Below are 23,039 nucleotides of genomic sequence, written 5' to 3'. Positions count from 1 at the left end.
TGAACTACAGAATGCCCTAAAATACTGCACTGAAACAATGTGCAGGGATGCTCCCGTCCACCACCCCCTCCCCCAGTTCCAGGAGAAAAATCAAGTGAAATAGTAAGGACAAGTTTTCTTATCCTGTAACTTTCTACTCAAGTCCAGTATCAAAGGTACCACCTGCAGGGCACAAGCTAGAAAGCTAACATTGCCTTCAAACATCACTCAAAAAAGCCTTCTGAATTACATAGTCTGTCACTATGTTTAAAGCTGATTTCTCCTTCTTAGTTGCAAATACATAAAATATACCCAGAGGCTCAAGAGAGATGGGCAGAGCTTTATAAATATTCATGTAAAACTAGCAGTTGTACTTCATATTTCAATAATTCAATGACAAATCATAAAAAGCATCTGTCTTTAATTTTTGTTGGTTTTAGGAAATGAATGGTAAAATATATACACTGTGGAGTCTTAATACCCCCATCATAGAGTGTGAATGATGGTCCGGTTGCGAAGCTCCTGGATATACTCTTTGGCGTGGGCGACTGCTGTCTTTGGTGCCTCAGGTGGAGGTGGAGGGCCTTCCACCAACTTCACAAAATAATGGCAAAAAACCTTCTCCATAATCCCAAAGCGACCTCTGCCGTGGTATCGGATGCGTTTCAGGTACTGGCCTCGCCCTGAGGTGGACTGAGCTAGACAGAGAAGAAAAAGAAAATTATAGGAAACAACTGTATCCACAAGATTACAGCTTGATCAGCTGAGCAATTTCTGCCCTTTCCTCAACTGGATTCTAAGACTACATGAGCTCACAGGCTGGCTACAGCAGGTTTGTCTCAAGACAAGTATCTCCTGAGTCCTTCCTTACTAAGGACCAGGCTCTACTCCAGGTGCTGCAGAAATAGGAGTGAACAAGAATAGCAAGGGCCCTGGCTCTGTGCAGTGCAGACTCTAGAGGAGAAAGAGAGAAAATAAACATGATCATTTTAGTTAGTGACAAGTGCTACGAATAAAGAAAACAGTGATGTGACAGAGACTGATTGGGTGCTGGGAGGCAACTTGAGACTGGAGGGTGTCAAGACTGGAGGGTGTCAACTTGAGACTGGAGGCATCCTTGAGGAAGAGACATTTGATCCAAGACCAGAATGAATCATTCATGCAAATATCTAGGGGCAAGGTGTTCCAAGAAGAGGGAACAGCAAGTGCAAAGGCCCAATGGTAGGAACATGCTTGGCTTGGTTCAGGAACAGAACCTGCTGAAGCATAGTAAGCAAGGGAAAGAGTGATACAAACAAGGGGACGAGATCAGAAATGAAGGCAAGATTACACAGAGCCCTGGAGGCTGAGGGATGACGTCCTGATTTTATTCTAACTGTATTATATTCTAACTGTTCCTTTGGAACCAATGATTCCCAAATGCTGTCCTCAGGCTACTACATCAAACTAACTTAGGGAACATATTTAAAATGCTGATGCTGAGATCCCATCTCTAGATACTCTATATTTGGAGTGGGCTTTGAAAATTAAATCCTGAGCAAACAACACTCCCCCACACCCCAAGCAATTCTGATTCACAGCGAGGTTTAGGAACTCCTGTATCACATCTGTCCCCTCATCTCCCCTCTCCCATTCAACATGTCAAAGTTTGACCCTGCAAAATTTGAAGAAACCTCTTAAACAGCACAAGAAGAAATCTGTTCACCTGTTCACCCACAGTAAATCAGGGTAGTAATTACCTTCTACCACCTTCTGAATTTACTTAGTCTTACGTTTTTAGTTAATTTAATAAGCCTTTTAAAAAGGCAAAATCTATAGCATATGTAGCAAATTAATTCACTTCAATACTCACCATTCTTTTACTGTGACAGAACTTTATATTGCAGGGACCATATCAAAGTATGTGCTCCACAACCCTCTAACTACAAACCTCTCATGAAATGGTTTCAGCAGAAGCACCCTAGCTTTGCCAAAGAGAAAGCTAAGGATGAAAGTGATTAAGAAAACTGCCTAGGGTCTCAGTGAGATAAGGAGAGAACTACCACCCTTTTATCAACTTCATCTACTGGCACTAAAGAAATGAATTTAAGAATTTCCAAAGATGGGGGTGGGGGGCAGGTGGCTGAAATGGGTGAAGGGAGTCAAAAGGTACAAACTTCCAGTGATAAAATAAATAAGCCATGGGGATGTAATGTACAGCACGGTGACTATAGTCAATAATACCGTATTGCATATTTAAAAGTTGTTAAGACAATAGATCTTAAAAGTTCTCATCACAAGAAAAAAAATTCTGTAACTATGTATGGTGACAGATGTTAACTAGACTTGTAATCACTTTGCAATACTGAACCATTCAGTTGTACACCTGAAAGTAATATAATGTTATACATCAATTATACCTCAATTTAAAAAAAATTTAATTTTTCCAAAGAAAAAGCAGCATTACACAAATCACTTTATAATACAGTACTACCAGGTGCCCTGAATCCACTTGTCAGGAGGAATCCTACAAACAAAAACAGTGACATTGGGAAGAGTGTAGAAACTTCTTAAAAGATTTTACAAACATGGTAGCTAATTTTATCCAAAACTGCTACTCTACCCAACTTGAGCACCAGTTTCCAAATACCCTGAGAATAAGGAATACTACTCCAGTGAAGGAAGTATCAAAATTAGCTAACTGTGCAGGACTACATAATCTATCAAAACACAATGATCAACCCTATGAGGGTCTACGTTAACTACCATTTTCCTTCCATCTCTCCCAAAATACAGAAGAGAAGACACTCAATACCTGCTAAATGCCAGTTATGATTTCCTCCTTAATCCATAAAATATCATCTGCTTACCTTTATGCAAATAATGCCATCCCTTTTTTATGTCAAAACAAAAACATTAATTCTTCTGAAACACCAGGGTTCTTTAACACTCTGGAATGGGAATACCCAACACAGCCACTCGGACATCTGAATGAAATCAGGGCTTAGAGTATAAATTCCAAATTGTTTTTTTTTTTTTTTTTTGGCCGCACCACACAGCATGCAGGATCTTAGTTCCCTGACCAGGGATCGAACCCGTGGCCCCTGAATTGGAAGCGTGGAGTCGTTTCAAACTGCTTTAGTACGGAACCATTTCAATTAAATGAAACAATACGTAGATGCCTACTTCCACGTGAATCTGTTAAGAATGAAACACGGGTGAGAGTAGATCCAAAACTGCTGCCATTCATTCACCCAACATATAGAAATTCCAAGTTCCTGCTGGGTGTGAAGCACCATCCTGGGCTCTAAGGATACAGCAGTGACCAAGAAGCCTTTCTGCTTGACCCAGGCCCCACCCCTGGAGGCCTCAGAGCACAATTTCAAAACCAATGCTTAGAGTTAATAGTCTTAAAACACTGCCTTAATAACATAAATCTCTTACCCAAAAACCTCCTGTGGTTCCTCGTCAATACTGTTTTAACCAAATGCCACAGCTTGCCATGTTCAGCCCTCTGAAATCTAGGCCATGTTCACCTTTTCAATTTCATCTCCTCTAAGGCAAGCCTCTACTTCCTCTGCACTGTTCTACTCACTGTACCACACACTTACTGCTCATCCCAACCTATGTGCCTTTGCTTAAGTGGTTACCTCACTTTGAAAATTTTTCCTCTTGGACACTCCTTCAGATCCCCAAAAGCGTATCTTTAAAAGCTAAAATTGTCTAGAAAATCTCCATGACTATTTTAACCTATACTGACCTCCTCTTCTCTATTCCAACAATACCATTTACCTGTTACTCTTTTTTGTCCCAAACCATACGCTACCTTGTGTACGTGTTCATATTTCACCTGTAAAAGTTACTTCCTCAACAAAACTTACACTCCTCTTGTATTGTCCCCAAAGTTCATGCCCCATAAGGAACAGAAATGATTTTGAAATACATCTTCTGCTAATTAATATCATTTTTTCAATACAGATGTCTCTGGTAAATTTGCTCAAATTCTAAAATAAATTTCAAAGTTTTCCAAGTACATACAATACTAATAGTGTACGTGGTTTTGTTCCAACTAGGGAGAACAATTTATGTATTCTTCCAAAGGGCTATTACTGTCAAAGAACAAAACTACTTGTGCTAAATGTTTTAAATTGCTATAAAAGATATACCATCACCTAACTGTGTGTGTGGTATACTCACTGAAGGCACTCAAATACTTTTTGAAAGAAAGAAAAAACATAAAGACATCTCAAAAGTGGAAACAACCTTCTAAAGATAATGCCCAAGATAATGCTCTTCTAAAGATAATGCCCAGCAGGTACCATATTTAAAATATTGTCAATATTTCCTATTACTTGTATTTAGGTAAATACGAATCTTGACTTAACTTTAGAAACTCTCCCCCTTTCTCCTTCATCATTCTTAGCCCAGAAAACTGATTTACAAAGTCAGTCGTTCACTTTCCCTGAAGTGAACTACTATAGATGTCATGAATCATGAAGCAGTGACATTTTATTAGTCCATGTCCACTTGTTAAGGCCTGTTCACAGTGTCATTAGTCATCATTGTAAGTCTGAAAAGGAAATGAACTTTCAAAGTCTGTGGTCATGCAACACCAGGTATTAGCTTTAGACTGATGACAAGCATTTGAGGGAATTACCACATAATGAGAACATATGCTACCAAAAAAGCAAGTCCCTTAAAATGCCAGTACTTACTTATTTCAGGGGACTGAAAGAGCTATTGCTGAGCCGAAACAGTAGCCAACAAGTAACTAGTCTTTCAAAGCTCTAAAAGAAGTCTACGGAATAAAATGTCTAGGCCTTTTCAAAGACTGTAAGAAGATAAATCCATTTCCCAGATTTTATAGGTAAGAATGAATAGAACTTACCCAGGCCTCTCCCCTGGGGTTTCAGATTCAGTAAGTCTGTGGTGAGGCCTGGGAATCTGTATCTTTAATAAGAACCTCAGACGATTCTTATCAGGGAAGTTTAGCAAATACAGGGATAAAATGCCTGATGTGTTGTGGTCAGATACTTCATCTTCCTGTGGGTACTCATCTCTTTTTCCTTCATAATGGAATTAGGCAACAAAATACTTAGCAAATGAGTTTTTAAAATCATAAGACAAATCCAAAGTTATTAGCCCTACTTAAGAAAAGAGATTTTGACCCAGGACTACATGAAAGGAAGGTGTAGGAAGGGCAGAGGTTTTTCAGCAGAAATGTGCCTGAAGAGACCAATGCATTAAAGGACCATTCACATGGGACTGGTTAAGTTGATTCTTGCTTAAAGGCAACATTGGACTTTGCTCCTTCATTTGGGAAGACAGGATTAAGCTCCTCACCCTCTCTCTCAACAGTACTACAACTGTTGAAACATATTTAACACAAATCCCATTTCACTTGCATCTGATTTCCATTATGAAATGTTGCCTATCAGCTAAGAAGCCAATATTCCTATAAAGTTGAACAAAATTAAATAAATTTGATTTCATATTCAGTCATGGAGCAGGAAAGGTCACCAAGAGGTTTTAAGCAAACGGTCTTGCTCTTTATTTCACCTCTTCCAATGATTCTGGGTCCTTCCAGCATTATTTATTCATGCTGCTTCCAGAAAAAAATGCTTATGATTAATTACTGTGGACTGCATCTTCTGAGTTGCCATTTGATTCCCCTCTGTATAAGAATGTAATTAGTTATACAAGATTCAGCTTTAAAATAAGATATTTCAGTTGAAAATCATAACTCATTTGAATTTCAGAAGTAGGTGTGGTTGCCAGCATCAATTCCAGGTGAGTTGAGGTAAGGTACTAACTAAATCAGAATAAATATCTCCAGTAGAGCAGAGGTTATATGACAAAGTGCAATTTAGATGTTTTTTTTAAAATTCTAATTTTTGAAAAACTATAAGGCACAGCTAACTTCCCCCAGAATGATTCAGCCTTTTACCCTCCATTTGGAGAGCAGCAGTTCCCATATTTTGAGTTTAAAATAGCTTTAGGTAAAACAGTCCTTCTCATATGCAGGTTTGGCAGATTGAGAAAATTTTGCTTTGACATCAACATCTCTGTTTGATTACAAAACTGCTGAGGTTAGCAGTAATTGCTGCAGTAACTCCAGCCACTGCTCTACTTTACTGTGGTGTTAGGGGAGCGGGGGGAGAGCTTTATAATAACCATTGATCTCTTTCTAAAAAAGGAGCAGTATGAAGGTATGCTACCAAAAAATCCCTTACATTTGTACAGTGTACCAGGCTTCCCAAAACATATTCCCACACATTAATTTAATGTGATGTGGAACAAGCATACAAAGCTGAGGTAATGCTTCAGGATGTAATAACAAAGGGGAACCAACACATCTGGGTCATCTGAGCCTTCGAAGGCCCCCTTGGCTTTTAGAGTTCAACAGATTTTCCATTCTGGTAAATGGAAGACTAACTTATAGGATACCTTTAGGGATTAGGCACCTGGCTTGGCACATTATAAATAAAGATTTTTTTAAGTCCACCTGTGATCCTTTATACATCTCCTTTGGGTTGACAAAGAATTCATTTTTTAAAAAATCAGTTACATTCTTCCATAGTTTCATTATGATTAACGGACCACTCTATATATCATCTTGATATCCATTATTTAATAATTATCAGCAATAGGTTTCATGATCTCAGTCTCATTACGGAACAGGTAACAATAAAGCAGTAAAGTTAGGACCATTTACAACTGACTAACATTAGCATGCTGAAGGCTGAAGAATAAGTTATTACCAGCAATTTTCACTAGCAAACACAGTCCAAAGTATTTAGATATCAAAGACTGTTATTAGATGAAGAATTTGGCATCACTGTTGGAAGCCATTTTCCAAAGCTAAGAATATTAAAGATCTTACCTATATATAAATTGGATCTGAATTCCACATTGTGGTCTCTCACTGCCATATCTTGTGCTTCTAAGAGAACCTTAAATAAGGAAAAGAAAGGCATTCATATGGCTGACCTGAACTAAAACAGAATTAAATTTCTCATTTCTTATTGTTATCTCTATGACTGCTAATCACATGCCTTCCTATTGCAGTCAGTTTTAAAAAGAGAATATCAAATTATAACAGTACTAAGGAAAAGGGATACAGTGAGCTTTCCTTCCTCAGACAAGAATTGCAAATGCAAAGAACACAGTCCAGGTCCTGCTAAGTTTTAAATGGAATGTGTAAGCTGTAAAGGAGGAGATAACAACACTTGCAGCAGTACCCTTGGTAATGGGCATTATGGCTTTGATTCATAGACTTGTCAAGTTCAAGAAGCTCAAGGGCTAAATCTTATTGAAAATTCTTAAACTTTAGATCCAAAATAACCATTAACAACATCAGACAAGTAGAGAAAATCATACTTGAAAATTTCCTTTAAGAATTATTAAATTTGGGAATTCCCTGGTGGTGCAGTGGTTGGGAATCCGCCTGCCAATGCAGGGGACACAGGTTCGAGCCCTGGTCTGGGACGATCCCATATGCCGCGAAGCAACGAAGCCCGTGGGCCACAACTACTGAGCCTGAGCTCTAGAGCCCACGAGCCACAACTACTGAGCCCGTGTGCCACAACTCCTGAAGCCCATGCGCCCAGAGCCCATGCTCCACAACAAGAGAAGCCACCACGATGAGAAGCCCATGCACCGCAACAAAGAGTAGCCCCCTCTCACTGCAACTAGAGAAAGCCAGTGCACAGAAAGGAAGACCCAGTGCAGCCAAAGATAAATAAATAAATAAATTTTTTTAAAAAAGAATTATTAAATTTATACTCCAAGGATATTTTGAATTAACTTCCTCCAGAACACATTTTTTAAAATAGGACAACTGTTGTCAGAAATAACAGAAATCAGATCTTTCCCTCCTTTAAAGATGAAGAATGTAGTACAAAGCTGGGTACACAACAGATAATTAGTAACTGCATTCTGAATGGAAATAAATACAAGCATTACAATAGAGCCTCTTAGAAGTCTGAATCCAACCACCTTAAATATTCACCCACTAAAAGATACGACTTCATATGAAAATTAACTGAACTATAGGAAATAATGCTAATATCCCCAGATGTCCTCAACTCAGCTTTTTGAAACAAAAACACTCATGTGCCTAGAATGAGTCAGCACAAATATCAACAGTCATGTGCACCTAGTGAATCAGCTACATTTAGAGCTAGAAGTGTCTTTAGAGATCATCCAATCCAACCCCACCTAGTTTACAAGTGAGAAAAATGGAACCAGGCAAGTGTCTTGCCCAAAATCACAACAGAAACTATCAGAGAAAAGATAAGACTCCAACTCCCCTGAGTCCCAGTACAGTGCTCTTTCCACTCAACTAGTTATAAAATCCCAAGCTCTCAGTTGTGGAACTTACAAAAAAAAAAATCTTTTAAAAAGTTTATCAAGCCCCCAATCATTAAAAATAAGATGTATCACCTCACTTCACAGACAGATCATAAAACATAAATCACTATCTGGTGCAAATAAAAGCATCTAAGGAAAAAAAAATACTTAAAGCACAGAACATTCCTAAGGTATAAGGACATTAATAAAACGGAGTCCCCTCAATCTGCATTATATAAACTATGCATTTACACTAGCGAATTCAGGATTTAGGCAAAGCTTACTAACACCTGCAAGCCAACTATTCGCTCCCTCCCCACCAATCTTAGTTTACCTCTTTAATTATCTGGGCCCCTTTTTTGTCACTGAATTCCAACTGAGCCAGAGCCTGGTCAATGGACATTCCTCGTATCTAGAATTAAAGGGTAACAGACAAGAGAAAATAAACAAATTAGTTTACAAAGTCAGCATTCCCTTTTCAGTGAAAAGTAAAAGTCTTACATAATCCAAATAACTTCTAAAATTAGCTAACTAGTTACATGTTAATTACATCTCAATAAAAGTGGGGAAAAACCTTTTTCATTAATAAAAATAGCTAACTAAATGCAGGCAAAAGAGAAGAAAACAAGTTTGAGAAGGGATGCCACCACCCTCTGTAGGTCAAAATCAAACTTAAAATTTTTAACCACTAAACCTGGATTATAATGGTTTCAATAATAATAAAAGAAAGCGGACGTGACAGAGAAAGGTCACAGGTTGGCAAGGATCACAGTAGGCACTAAAGGCATCTCCTTCTCTTATTGAAGAAATGTATTACATGTGTATTTGCTGCTTTTGTCTTCTCTCATATATAAATTTCATTTTCGAGGTAAAAAACTTACAAAGGCAACAGTTTTGAAATAGGTTGAATCAACTTTTACAGATACGTAAGTTTACTTCCTGGATTCTCTAACTATAGCCAGGTTCTTGATGCCTTTCTTCTAAAGTGTCTATATATCCAACATGATTTAGTTTGTCAGGAGGTAAAAATTAAGCAAAATCACCAATCTCTGAACTATCACTTTTGGATTACCTATGAAATGTCTAAAAATGTAATTATATTCCTCACTTTTTGGAAAAAACAGGGCAAGTTTTTTTGCTTTTTTCAAATCCTGGGGTAAAATTTGTAGCTTCTTTCCCTATATATTATACGGTAATAGTCATTTTAGCTTACCAATTTTGCCAAATACCACATCTTGTCTTTGCTGTACTTTATTTGTCTTCGACAATGGTAGATTTCCTTACAAACAGGAAAAAAAATTAAGCAATTTTATCAAAATGACAGTAAAACACTGTTAATAAAGTTTTTACTTTCTGTGCTTAATGAAATGCTGCCATAAGAAATAAAAACATTATTAAGAATTTGGAAGACTTCCCTGTGGTGCAGTGGTTAAGAATCCGCCTGCCAATGCAGGGGACACGGGTTCGAGCCCCGGTCCAGGAAGATCCCACATGCCACAGAGCAACTAAGCCCGCGAGCCACAACTATTGAGCCCGTGTGCCACAACTACTGAAACCCGTACACCTAGAGCCCGTGCTCTGCAACAAGAGAAGCCACTGCAATGAGAAGCCCATGAGCCTAGAGCCCATGCTCTGCAACAAGAGAAGCCACTGCAACAAGAAGCCTGCGCACCACATCGAAGAGTAGCCCCCACTCACTGCAACTAGAGAAAGCCCACGTGCAGCAACGAAGACCCAAGGTAGCCAAAAATAAATAAATAAATTTATTTATTTTTTAAAAAAAAAATTTGGGGACGCTTTTTCCCTATACAAAGTTATACTTTTCCAAATTCTCACTATGTTATAAAGATTACTAAGGGAAAAACAAACTGTAAAATGGCTAGTTTGTGACAAAGTTTGCAATGCTGCTATACAGAGGAATAGTAAAAGACTTAAACTAAAGTATTTTGAAAACATTTAGCTGGCTAAAAGAACAAAAGAAAAGGTACAAAAAGGTTTCTTGTTAGTGAGGAGAACAATGGCAAAATGGATAAAGTAACTATTTTCATAAGAAAACCAATATTGTAAGTGTTCAGTCAAGAGCAGGTTCTAGAATCAGACTACCTCGGTTTGAATCCCAGCTCTACCATTTACCAGCTACTTAACTTCTCTCTGCTTAAGTTTCTTGTTCTTTAAAATGAAGATAATAGTACCTAACACATAAAACTATAATAAGGATTAAATAAAGTTACCTATATAAAGTAAGTACTTTACAGTGTCTAGCACATGGTAAGATCTTACTAAACGTTAGCTTTTATTGTCTTCTATTTATAGTGGTAGGTATATCCTACTGAATTTTTAAATCAATCATCCGTTAAACAATTTATAGTTCACAAAGCACTTTTCATAATTCATATCATCTAACTCTATGAGTTGGGAGAAAAAACACTTTATAAACCTTTTACAAAATGAAAATCAGAGAAATCAAGTGACTTGTGCAAGATAGCAAAGTTTGTAAGCTAGTGCCACACAGGGAAGTATGTGAAGGGCTTAATACAATGTCTGGCAGGTGTATCTTTAAAGTTCCCCTCATGACTCTAAAACCCACATTCTTCCTACTATTATACCATAATGCCACTTAAAAAAAAATTAGAAAACATTTTTCAAGGCAAATAAAAGCAGAGGAACCTCAAAACTTTCTAACATCTGACTCCTGCTAGAAGTTTACAAATGCCTTAGGATTTTACTCAGTGCCCCATCTACTATTATTTAACTACATATTCCAAATTCTGAAGATCAGAATGAGATAGAATAGTAAATATTATCTGGCCTTCTTCTAAACAAGAGATAAAACAAATTTTTAAAATGTTTGCAGGTAGCGGATTGGAAAGCCTAAGGGACACTGCAAATAATGGCACAGTGTATCAACTATGTGGCTAGGTGAGGAAATTATTCCCTGTTAATAAGCAAGGTGTTTATAAACAGCATTAATAATTTAGGCATAACAGGTATAACTGTTACACCAAAATCAATTTACTAAATACTATTTAAAATCAGAAAATGTTAAGGTATTTTCCAAAAGTCTTAATTTGTCCCAGAAAAGGATTACTCCCTCAAACAAAATCTGTGCAAAATAGAGAACTAAATGAGGTTTCTCCAAAGTGCCTATATAAAATCTAACCAAACGTCTTCACACAGGCACTTATAGAAGTATATATTATGCAAAAGTTAACCAAAATAGTTTCAGTAAATTACAATATATAACAAATGATTTAACTGACACTGTTCTTCATTTGCTAGAGTTAGGTAGATAATCTACTGTTAACTATTTGAATTTTGCTATTTAGGATGTATCCTGAAGTGTGTTTAACATCCAAAAAGATTGGTACTTACAAAATACAAAATTTCCCTTTAGATTCTGGACCTGACAAATACTATTATGATTTCTTTATTTCCAGTTAAAGCCAAGTCCAGAGAGCTCAAGTAAGAAGTAAAGAAAGCTCATTATAGAAAATATATTTTTTTTTTAATTTTTACTTTATTTTTGGTTGCATTGGGTCTTTGTTGCTCTGCGTGGGCTTTCTCTAGTTGCGGCGCACGGGCTTCTCATAGCGGTGGCTTCTCTTGTTGCAGAGCACAGGCTCTAGGCGCACGGGCTCAGTAGTTGTGGCACATGGGATTAGTTCCACCACGGCATGGGGGATCTTCCCAGACCAGGGCTTGAACCCATCTCCCCTGCATTGGCAGGCAGATTCTTAACCACTGTGCCACCAGGGAAGTCCCTAGAAAATATTTTATTTATGATAGTTGTACAAATGTGTAAATTTTGGTTAATTACAAAATGGAGTCAATGCTTAATAGCACAGATTCTATGACAAATCAAACTTTTAAGCTCTGATGGCACAATAAAATATGAAAGTTAACAACTCATTTGTTTAAGCTATTAAGATCTCTTTTTCTTCTTAGTTCCCAATCAGGTAGGAGGTCTTTAAATGAATAAATAAACTCCCCTAAATGAGAAAAAAAAAAACATAAAACTGTATTAATTCAGACTAATATCTAGATAGCAACTGAATTTTAATAAAATGCATGCTGTCAAGTTCATATAAAAACTAAGCAAATGACATTACTTAGATTATATTGATTATCCAGTAGCCTTAAATCCCAAAGGACCTTAAAAGATGTTTGCTAAACTGAATGATTTATAATTAACACAGTAATTCTATTTCTAAAGTACTTATCACAGTTCATTTTCTCAAGGATTCAAATGTTCCCACCTTGTTCATGCTATTATTACTTACTTAAACTTTTTAAGAGATGTGTATGTATCCCACAGAAAATTCATATTAAGCTAGAAATTTGTCTTTTATTTCAGACTAGAGCAATGTCTAGCAATTTGGAAAGGGCAAAAGGATTCTGAGCAACTAAAGATAAGTTAAAGTCTGGAAGGAATAAGGTATCTCTGGAAGGAATCCAATGATTAAATTCAAACCTTAGGTTCAAAGTTTTGTAAATTACAAAAAAAAAAGGAAGAAAAACCTCACAACCAAGTGTGTCTATACTCAAGTATAAAACATTGGAAAATCATACATATGATTTAAATATTGGCCAACGGCTAAAGCCATTCTTACCAACCCCTCGTGCTCCATTATCAAGCCTCTTGGAGTCAAAATTCAGTTGAAACGTCTCAAGCTATTAGCTCAGTTTTAGAGTTAAGGCTCCTATCCAGGAAGTTAAGTCAAGGCAAATAAGTAAAACAAAGACAATCATTTTAACTACAAAAAAGATAAATCTAGAACATTTTCTGTACCAATTAAAAGATTCCTGTATAATTTTTTTCTTTTCTTAACATGGAATAATAAATCACTGCTAGCCACACAAGAGCAAGAGTGCTTTATCAAAATCAAGAGATTAGTTCTACCCACAAACTTACAGCTGGTCTCCGAGGTTCTCCAGGCAGTTGTGGAGGATAAACAATTTTATTCTTCTTCTCCCATTTTCGAGATATTTCGAGAGAAGCACTTGTGTGAATATGTGATTGGGGTAAAACGCTGTGAGATGAAAAATGCCTGTAAAGCAACAGACATTTAGAATCTTTTCCAAAGCTTATCTATCTTCTGAACCACATCAGCTCCATTTTGATGGCAACTATTTAAGGATCACAAGTGGAAACATTCTAGACATATTTGTTAACAAAGAATCGAGATTACATAAAATACCACAAAGAGCTAGTAGTTTACTGAAGACTAAGAAGAGTGAAAAGTCAGTAACTCATGTAAGTCAAATAATAAACAGTTATTAACACAAGATTTTAATTGAGGTATAGCTGGTGTACAACATTACGTAAGTTTCAGGTGTACAGCACAGCGAGTCACAATTTTTAAAGGTTACATTCCATTTACAGTTATTATAAAAGTTTGGCTTTGTTCCCTGTGTTGTACAGTATATCCTTGGAGCTTATGTATTTTATACATAGTAGCTTGTACCTCTTAACCTCCTACCCGTTCTGCCTCTCACCCCTTCCCTCTTCCCACTGGTAATCATCACCTTGTTCTCTACATTTCTGTTTCTTTTTGTTTATATACACTAGTTTATTTTATACTTCAGATTCTACATATAAGTGATATCATACAGTATTTATCTTTCTCCATCTGACTTATTTCACTAAGCAGAATACCAACCCAAGTCCATCCACGATGTTGCGAATGGCAGAATTTCATTCCTTTTTATGGTGGTCAACGACTATTGATTCTCTACTGTAAGTCATCTCAGTCCTAAAATAGATTTAAAGGCACAGAGGATCTCTGACATGATCTGTGGAATTCCTCAACTTTGTTGAATAATCAAGACAAAAACATCACTTTCTAATCCCTAAGAAATTAATGCATAAAGGTGGCTTCATTCGCCTCCTGATGTAAAAAGACACCACCCACCATCCATGAAGTAGTCTTTCTGCAAAAACAAACTCGAATTAATCAAGCCTCTAGATTCAATGCAGAAAATACAGAGACAGGGAAACCTGTTAAACAACACAAAGGGGATGCACTCAGCAAAATCCAAGCTGTACAAAACTCTACAAGACGAACAGCCCATTTTCTTCAACAAATAAATTACAAGGAGAAAAAAAAAGAGCTGAATAAAGAACCTACAGATTACGAGAATTAAGAAAAAAGTCAGTTAATGGGTGGACTTTTTAAAAAATTTTTATTCAATGTATTTAAACAAAAAAACAAACAAAACAAATAAACAAAAAACCCCAATTCACCCATTTCTCTCACCCTCAACCCGCTGCCTCTTGCAATCACCAATCTGTTCTCCGTACCTATGAGGCTGGTTTGGTTTTTGTTTTGTTTTGATTTTTAGATTCCACATATAAGAAATATCAAATGCTATTAGTCTTTCTCTGCCTGACTTATTTCACTTAACATAATACCCTCAAGGTCCATCCTTATTGTCACAAATGGCAAGATTTCATTCTTTTTTATGGTTGATTAATATTCCTCTATGTTTGCGTGTGGTGAGTGTGTGTGTTTATATATTTACATATATCACAATTTCTTTAACTACTCATCCACTGATGGAAGCTTAGGTTGTTTCCATACCTTGGCTATTGTAATGTAGCAACGGACGTGAGTGTGTATATATCTTTCCAAATTAGTGTTTTTGTTCTATTCAGAAGTGGAATTGCTAGATCACACGGTAGTTCATTTTTAGTTTTTTGAAGAACCTCCGTACTGTTTTCCACAGTGGCTGCACCAATTTACATTCCCACCAACAGTGCACAACAGTCCCTTTTCTGCACATCCCTGCCAACACTTCTTATTTCCTATTTTTTTGATAATAGCCATTCTAACAGGTGTGAGGTGGTATCTCATTGTGGTCTGGATTTGCATTTCTCTGATGATTAATGATATGGACTATCTTTTCATGTACCTATTGGTCAATGGCATGTCTTCTTGGCAAAATAGCTATTCAGATCATCTCATTTTTTAATTTGATTGGGGTTTTTTTTACTATTTAGTTGTCTAAGTTTGTTGTATATTTTGGACATTAGCCCTTTATCAGATATATGACTTACAATTATTTTCTCCCATTCAGTAGGCTGCCTTTTCATTTTGTTGATGGTTTCCTGTGCTATGCAGAAGATTTCTAGTTTAATTAGGTCCTACTTGTTTACTTTTGCTTTTGGTATCAGATTCAAAAAATCATTGCCAAGACCTATGTCAAAGAGCTTACTGCCTGCTTTCTTCTAGGAGTTTTATGGTTTCAGGTCTTACATTCAAGTCTTTAACCTATTTTGAGTTAATTTTGGAGTATGGAGTAGGATAGGATCAAATTTCATTCTTTGGCATGTGGCTGTCCAATTTTCCAAATACCATCTGTTAAAGAGACTGCCCTTTCCCCAACATGTATTCTTGCTCTACTGTCATAAGTTAATTGACAACATGTGTGAGGGATTATTTCTGGGCTCTATAGTCTGTTGCATTGATCGATGTGTCTGTTTTTATACCAATATCATACTGTTTTAATTACTATACCTTTGTAATATAGTTTGAAATCAGGTAGCATGATGCCTCCAGCTTTGTTTTTCTTTAAGATTGCTTTGGCGGGGCTTCCCTGGTGGCGCAGTGGTTGAGAGTCCGCCTGCAGGTGCAGGGGACACGGGTTTGTGCCCCGGTCCGGGAAGATCCCACATGCCGCGGAGCAGTTGGGCCCATGAGCCACGGCCACTGGGCCTGCGCATCCGGAGCCTGTGCTCCGCAACGGGAGAGGCCACAACAGTGAGAGGCCCATGTAACACACACACACACACACACACACACACACACACAAAAGATTGCTTTGGCTTTTGGGGTCTTTGGAGGTTCCACACAACTTTTAAGCCTGTTTGTTCAGGCTTCTCTGGTGGCACAGTGGTTATGAATCCACCTGCCAGTGCAGGGGACATGGGTTCAAGCCCTGGTCTGGTAAGATCCCACATGCTGCAGGGCAACTAAGCCTGTGCGCCACAACTACTGAGCTGGTGTGCAACAAATACTGAAGCCCGTGCGTCTAGAGCCAGTGCCCCGCAACAAGCCACTGTAATGAGAAGCCCGTGCACGGCAATGAAGACACAACGCAGCCAATAAATAAATAAATAAATAAATAAAATTTAAACAAAACAAAACACTGTTCCATTTCTGTGAGAAATGCCATTGAAATTTTGACAGGAATTGCACTGAATCTGTAGACTGCTTTGAGTGGTATGGTCATTTTAACAATATTAATTCTTCCAATCCATGAACACAAAATATCTTTGCATTTATTTCTATCTTCTTCAATTTCTTTCATTAATGTCTTGTAGTTTTTAATATACAAGTCTTTCATCTCCTTGGTTAAATTTATTTCTAGGTATTCTATTCTTTTTAATACAATTGTAAATGGGTTGTTTGATTAATTTATCTTTCTGATAGTTCATTATTAGTATAAAGAAACAAAAGATTTTTGTTTGATTTTGTATCTTGCAACTTTACTGAATTTGTTTATTAGTTTTAATAGTTGTTTGGAGTCTTTAGGGTTTTCTTATCATATCATCTGTAAATAGTCATAGTTTTACTTCTTCCTTTCCAATCTGGATACCTTTTATCTCTTTTTCTTGTCTAATTTCTGCAGCTAGAACTTCTAATACCATGCTGAATAAAAGTGGCAAGAGTGTACATCGTCGACCTTAGAGGAAATGGTTTCAGCCTTTCACCATTGAGTATGATGTTAGCTGTGGACTTGTCATATATGGCCTTTATTATGTTGAGGTATGTTCATTCAATACCTGCTTTGTTGAGAGTTTTTATCAAAAACGGATGTTGAATTTTGTCAAATGCTTTCCCTGCATGTCAATATTGAGACGATCATATGATTTTTATCCTTCATTGTGTTAACGTGGTGAATTGCACTGACTGGTTTGCAGATGTTGAACCATCCTTACATTTTTGGAATACAGCCCACTTGATCACGATGTATGATGCTTTTAATGTATTGGTGAATTCAGTTAGCTAAGAATTTGTTGAGGATTTTGCATACATGCTCATCGGGGATACTGCCTGTAACTTTTTGTGTGTGGCACCCTTGTCTGGTTTTGGTATCAGGAAAATGCTAGCCTCATAAAATATGTTTTGAAGAATTCTACCCTCTTCTATCTTTTGGGAGAGTTTGAGAAAGATTGATTTTAATTCTTTTAATGTTTGGTAGAATTCACCAGGGAAGCCATCTGGTCCTGGACTTTTGTTTGTTAGATGGCTTTTGATTATTCATTCAATCTCCTTGCTAGTAATCAGTCTGCTCAGATTTTCTATTTCATCATGATTCAGTCTTAGTAGTTTATATGTTTCTAGGAATTTCTCCATTTCTTCTAAGTTGTCCAATCTGTTGGCGTATAATTATTTATAGTAGTCTCTTAAGATCCTTTGTATTTCTGTGGTATCACTTTCACACTAGTGACACTATCACTCTTTCATTTTTGATTTTATTTATTAGAGTCCTGTCTCTTTTTTCTTGTTGAGTCTAGCTAAAGGTTTGTCAGGTTTGGGGTTTCTTCTCTTTTTTTAATCTTTTCAAAGAATCAGTTCTTAGTTTTATTGACCTTTTCTTTTTTTTTTTTTTTGATCTTTTCTATTGTGTTTTTAGTCTCTAGTTCATTTATTTCTGCTCTAACCTTTTTATTTCCTTCCTTCTACTAACCTTGGACTTCATTTCTTCTTCTAGTTCCTTGAGGTATAGAGTTAGGCTGTTTCTTCAGACTCTTCTTATTTCTTGAGGTAGACATTTATTGCTGTGAACTTCCCTCTTAGAACTGCTTTTGCTACACTGCATAAATTCTGCTATGTTACATTTCCATTTTCATTTTCCTCAAGGTATTTATTTCTTCTTTAACCCAGTGGTTATTCAGTAGCATATTGTTTAATCTCCTGAACTCACATCCTCCTACAGACACACTGAGTCTACAGCTACATGTGGAACAACTTCCTTTTAAAAAAAACTAAAGGCTGGCTGGGTGACAACTACATATCAGGCAAACAAGAAGAAAACGACATTAAAGCAGGTAGGAAAGGGTGGCTCACAATCCTGTCATAAACCCCACCCCCAGTATGGCAACCCACACCTGGGAGGGAACTCAAAACCCAGAGCTTCTCCCTGAGAAACAAAGGGTTCAACCCCACATCAGGAACTGCAACTTTTAAGACACGCACTTCAGATGAACCCCCAAAACACCTAATTTTGAAAACCAATTGAGCTCATGGCCTGAGACCCACAAGATGGAGACAATCAGAGAAACACCTCTTAAAGAGTCACGCTCAGAAACTCACCTGCCCCAATGCCCAGCTCAGAGGCAGCTGATTGCACCCATAAGTGAAGTAAAGGAGGCTCACCTGCTTACAGTAAAGCCTCAGGCTAGGGGGACTTCCCTGGTGGCACAGTGGGTAAGACTCCACGCTCCCAATGCAAAGGGCCTGGGTTCGATACCTGGTCAGGGAACTAGATCCCACATGCGTGCCGCAACTAAGAGTTCACATGCCACAACTAAGGAACCCGTGTGCCACAACTAAGGAGCTGGCAAGCCGCAACTAAGGAGCCCTGGAGCCGCAATTAAGGAGCCCACCAGCCACAACTAAGGAGCCCACGTGCTGCAACTAAGGAGCTGGTGAGCCACAACTAAGGAGCCCACAAGGAGCAACTAAAGGGCCCGCCTGCCACAACTAAGACCCTGTGCAACCAAATAAATAAATAAATATTAAAAAAAAAAAAAACCTCAGCCTGGGGACTTCCCTGGGAGTCCAGTGGTTAGGACTCCACACTCTCACTGCTGAGGGCCCAGGTTCAATCCCTGGTCGAGGAACTAAGATCCCACAAGCCATGTGGCATGGCCCAAAGCCAACAAACAAACAAAAAAAAACACCTCAGCCTGTGGATCAGGCATCCAATTTTACACACACCTTTAGGAGCCTGCTGGAACACTCACTGTACGGGGATGGAGACTAGTGGGTGCCATCTTTGCCCTCTCCCTTTGCCATGTCCCCTGCATTGGCAGGCAGATTCTTAACCACTGCCCCACCAGGGAAGAAGTCCCTAGGCGATAACTCTTTATTGCCTGGCTCTGGAGGTCAGGGGAGTTTGCGCTCCTGGTCACATGGGACTGTAATAATAGGTGTCACCCAGAAAGGAGTTCATAACCCTGTTTGGCACCATGATTTTTATGACTGCTGCTAGGGGACACTTCTACATCACCTGACTCTGGTGACCAGTAGGGCTTATGCTTGTGGGCCCCCCAGGACTGTAACCAACAGAGAAAGAGTTCCTAAACAGCTGCCACCCCCAGGGCACAGCAAGAGGCAACAGACCTTTGAGGTCTTTCTGTGAAGGAGGCCTATTAGCTAATCATAACGACTGTGGCCTGGGGGCAGGCTTCTAATTAAACAACATACAGAGGGGCTGACTGTAATCCTTTACACACGGCTGGTGCAGTTTCTGCAGCTGACATCCAGAGGATGCCCATCACCTGGCCCTGATGGCCAAAGGGGCTTGTGTTCTGGGGTCTCATGGGACTGTGGCAACTGGGGAGGGATGGCTGTTGGCAGGCTACTATCCTCAGGAGACTGTGCAGACAGCAGACCAAGGCACACTCCCCATTCGTTCTGCGAGGAGGCCACTCTGCCTGTCCTGGAGCTTTCGACTGAGTGGCAGGCCTCAAGTCTGGCACACGTTTGGTGGCCTGTGGAGCTGCTCTCAACAATGCAGACTGGAGACACCATCTTGGTGCTCCTTCTCTGCCTTGCTCCAGCTCACCAGTAACTCCCAAAAAAGAAGCTTATACACTCATCTGGACAGTGTATCCTGATTTTTGCAACTGCTGCCCAGGGGACAGATCATGTGGCTCTGGGGGCCAGCAGGGCTTACATTTGTGGCCCCCCAGAACTGAATATACCTGCATACTTATAAAGCTGCTGCCTGAGGGTCTAGCTTCCAGTCCGACTGAATCTAGGTGCTGAAATCCTCCTCTTTGGGACACTGTCTATTCTTGGCACATCCTCAACTACTGGGAGCTACTAATAACATAACAGGATGCTTGGACAAGCACAAAAGTTTGAGAGATGACCAAAAGTTGGGGCAGGGCTAAATAAAAACTTTTATCTCTTACATGAGTCCACTCGTTCAAGACTGGGAGAAGTGGTTGTTTCTTCTACTGTATAGAAACCAACACAGAGAGTCAAGCAAAATAAAGGAACAGAGGAATATGTTCCAAGTCAGTTAACAAGATAAAACCTCAGAAAAATATCTTAATGAAACAGAGATAAGTAATTTACCTGATAAAGAGTTCAAAGTAATGGTCATAAAGATGCTCACCGAACTGGGAAGACAAATGGATGAACACCGCGAAATCTTCAACAAAGAGATGAAAAATATAAGAAAATACCAAACAGAAGTCACAGAGCTTAAGAATATAATAACTGAACTGAAAAATACACTAGAAGTGTTCAACAGCAGACTGGATAAAGCAGAAGAAAGAATCGGTCAACTTGAAGAAAAGGCAGTGGAACTGACCCAAGCAGAGCAGCAAAAAGAAAAAGAATGAAAAAATTTGACTATAGCTTAAGAGACTTATGGGGCAATATCACACAGACTAACGTTTGCATTATAGGGCTTCCAGAAAGAGAAAGAAAAGGGCAGAAATCTTACTTGAAGAAATAATGGCTGGGGAATTCCCTGGAGGTCCAGTGGTTGGGACTCCAGGCTATTACTGCCGTGGGCCAGAGTTCGATCCCTGGTCAGGGAACTAAGATCGCTCATGGCCAAAATAAATAAATAAGTAAATAAATAAATTACTATCCCTCTACTCTACCATAAAAACTCCTCTTAAGAATGGACTTGAGGACATGGGGTGGGAGGGGGAAGCTGGGGCGAAGTGAGAGTACCATGGACATATATACACTACCAAATGTAAAATAGCTAGTGGGAAGCAGCAGCAAAGCACAGTGAGATCAGCTCAGTGCTCTGAGATGACCTAGAGGGGTGGGATAGGGAGGGTGGGAGGCAGGCTCAAGAGGGAGGGGATATGGGGACATATGTGAGCATATGGCTGACTCACTTTGGTGTACAACAGAAACTAACACAGTATTGTGAAGCAATTATACTCTAATAAAGACCTATTTTTAAAAAACCAACAAACTCCTCTTAAAAAAAAAAAAAAAGAGAGAGAAAAAGAAATAATGGCCAAAAACTTCCCTAACTTGAGGAAGGAAACAGACATTCAGATCTAGGAAGCCCAGAAAGTTCCAAGTAAGATGAACCCAAAGAGACCCACACCAAGACACATTATAATTAAAATGTCAAAAGTTAGACAAAGAATATTAAAAGCAGCAAAAAAAACCAAACAGAAAGTCTTGTTACATACAAGGGAACCCCCATAAGCCTATCCACAGATTTTTCAGCACAAATTCTGCAGGCCAGAAGGGAGGGGCATAAAACATTCAAAGTGCTGAAAGAAAAAAAACTTCCAACCAAGAATACTCTACCTGGCAAAATTATTCAGAATTGAAGGAGAAAGAGAGTCTTCCAGACAAGCAAAAGCTTAAAAGCGTTCCTCACCACTAAACTGACCTTACAAGAAATAAGAAATGTTAAAAAGACTTTTTTAAGTGTGGACTACTATAATCTTAAAAGTACAAAAGTTATTTAACCATTGGAAATTTGAACATTAACTAGGCATTTGGTATTTTTTAATAAGATACATGGTGAAATATTTATGGATGAAATAATATACTAACTGGGATTTGTTTCAAAATATGATGGGGAAGAGCAGGGGCTCTAGATCAAACAAGAAAACAAGATAGACCATGAGTTAATAATTGTTGGAGTTGGGTGATGGGTTCATGAGGGTTCGTCATATTGTCTACTTTTGTTTACATCTGGATATAGCCAAATAACAACTCTGGTGTTTCCCTACTGCTCAGAATATAGTCTAAACTCCTTAACAAGACACAGAAGGCCTTCCATAATCTAACACCAGCCTGGTCATCTCAGCTTATTCACCTTAAAGCCTAACGACACAAACATTCATTGTTCCCTAAACAAGCCACATTCTTTCATATCTTTACACTTTTGCTCATGTTGTTTTCTCCTCCCTTATTATCTCCTAAATGAAACGCTTGTCCTGTTTTAAGTCCCAGCTCAGGTGTCACCTCAATGTGAACCAGATCCCTTCTCCAAGAGAACCAATCCCCCCATTGCCTTAGTACTCTGTTCTTGCCAGCCGTATAGCAATGAGTTGTATTACTCCTGAACTGTAAGGTGGCTGCAGAAGAATGAGTTCCTGGATGTAAGAGGACAGAATTTTCTAATAAAACTATAAGCCAGGTGATGAGGGCAGAGACTACAGAGTCAACTAGACCTGGGTCTAAATCCTAACTCTAATACTAGAAGAATGGCCTTGGGGAATTCACATAACTTTCTAGACCTCAGTTTTCTCATCAGTAAATGGAGTAATAATAGTAATTACCTCATAGGCTTCTTTTTTTTTTTTTGGTCACACCGCAAGGTATATGGTATCTTAGTTCCCCAACCAGGGATAGAACCCACGCCCCTGCAGTAGAAGCACAGTCTTAACCACTGGACTACCAGGGAAGCCTCCCACACAGGCTCCTTAAGGAGCTCAAATGAGATACTTTAAGGAAAATACTTAACCTGACACATAATAGGGCTCAATAAATTTGAGATTATTA

The 23,039-nt window shown here is 38.5% G+C and overlaps 1 protein-coding gene across 3 annotated transcripts in view; it reads right to left on the bottom strand.

Moving 5' to 3' along the window:
• Window positions 1–388: 388 nt before the first annotated feature.
• MRPL22 (mitochondrial ribosomal protein L22) overlaps window positions 389–23,039 on the bottom strand; it is a 34,305-nt gene continuing 11,654 nt past the window's right edge. For 2 of the 3 annotated variants that reach the window (XM_079918592.1, XM_079918594.1), the window contains 5 exons: window positions 13,223–13,358; window positions 9,524–9,589; window positions 8,645–8,722; window positions 6,842–6,911; window positions 389–677 (listed from right to left, as the gene is read on the bottom strand). In XM_079918592.1, coding sequence (XP_079774718.1) covers window positions 466–677; window positions 6,842–6,911; window positions 8,645–8,722; window positions 9,524–9,589; window positions 13,223–13,358 — 562 coding nt within the window. In that variant the 3' untranslated portion in view covers window positions 389–465. Of the gene's footprint in view, window positions 678–6,841; window positions 6,912–8,644; window positions 8,723–9,523; window positions 9,590–13,222; window positions 13,359–13,970; window positions 14,047–23,039 lie in introns of those variants that run through there. The other variant, XM_079918593.1, reaches the window with a different exon arrangement.

Source organism: Stenella coeruleoalba, assembly GCF_951394435.1.
Source record: "Stenella coeruleoalba genome assembly, chromosome: 3".
NCBI lineage: Eukaryota > Metazoa > Chordata > Mammalia > Artiodactyla > Delphinidae > Stenella > Stenella coeruleoalba.
The sequence above is the reverse complement of the archived record's forward strand: the minus strand, read 5'-3'. Positions and strand labels throughout refer to the sequence as shown.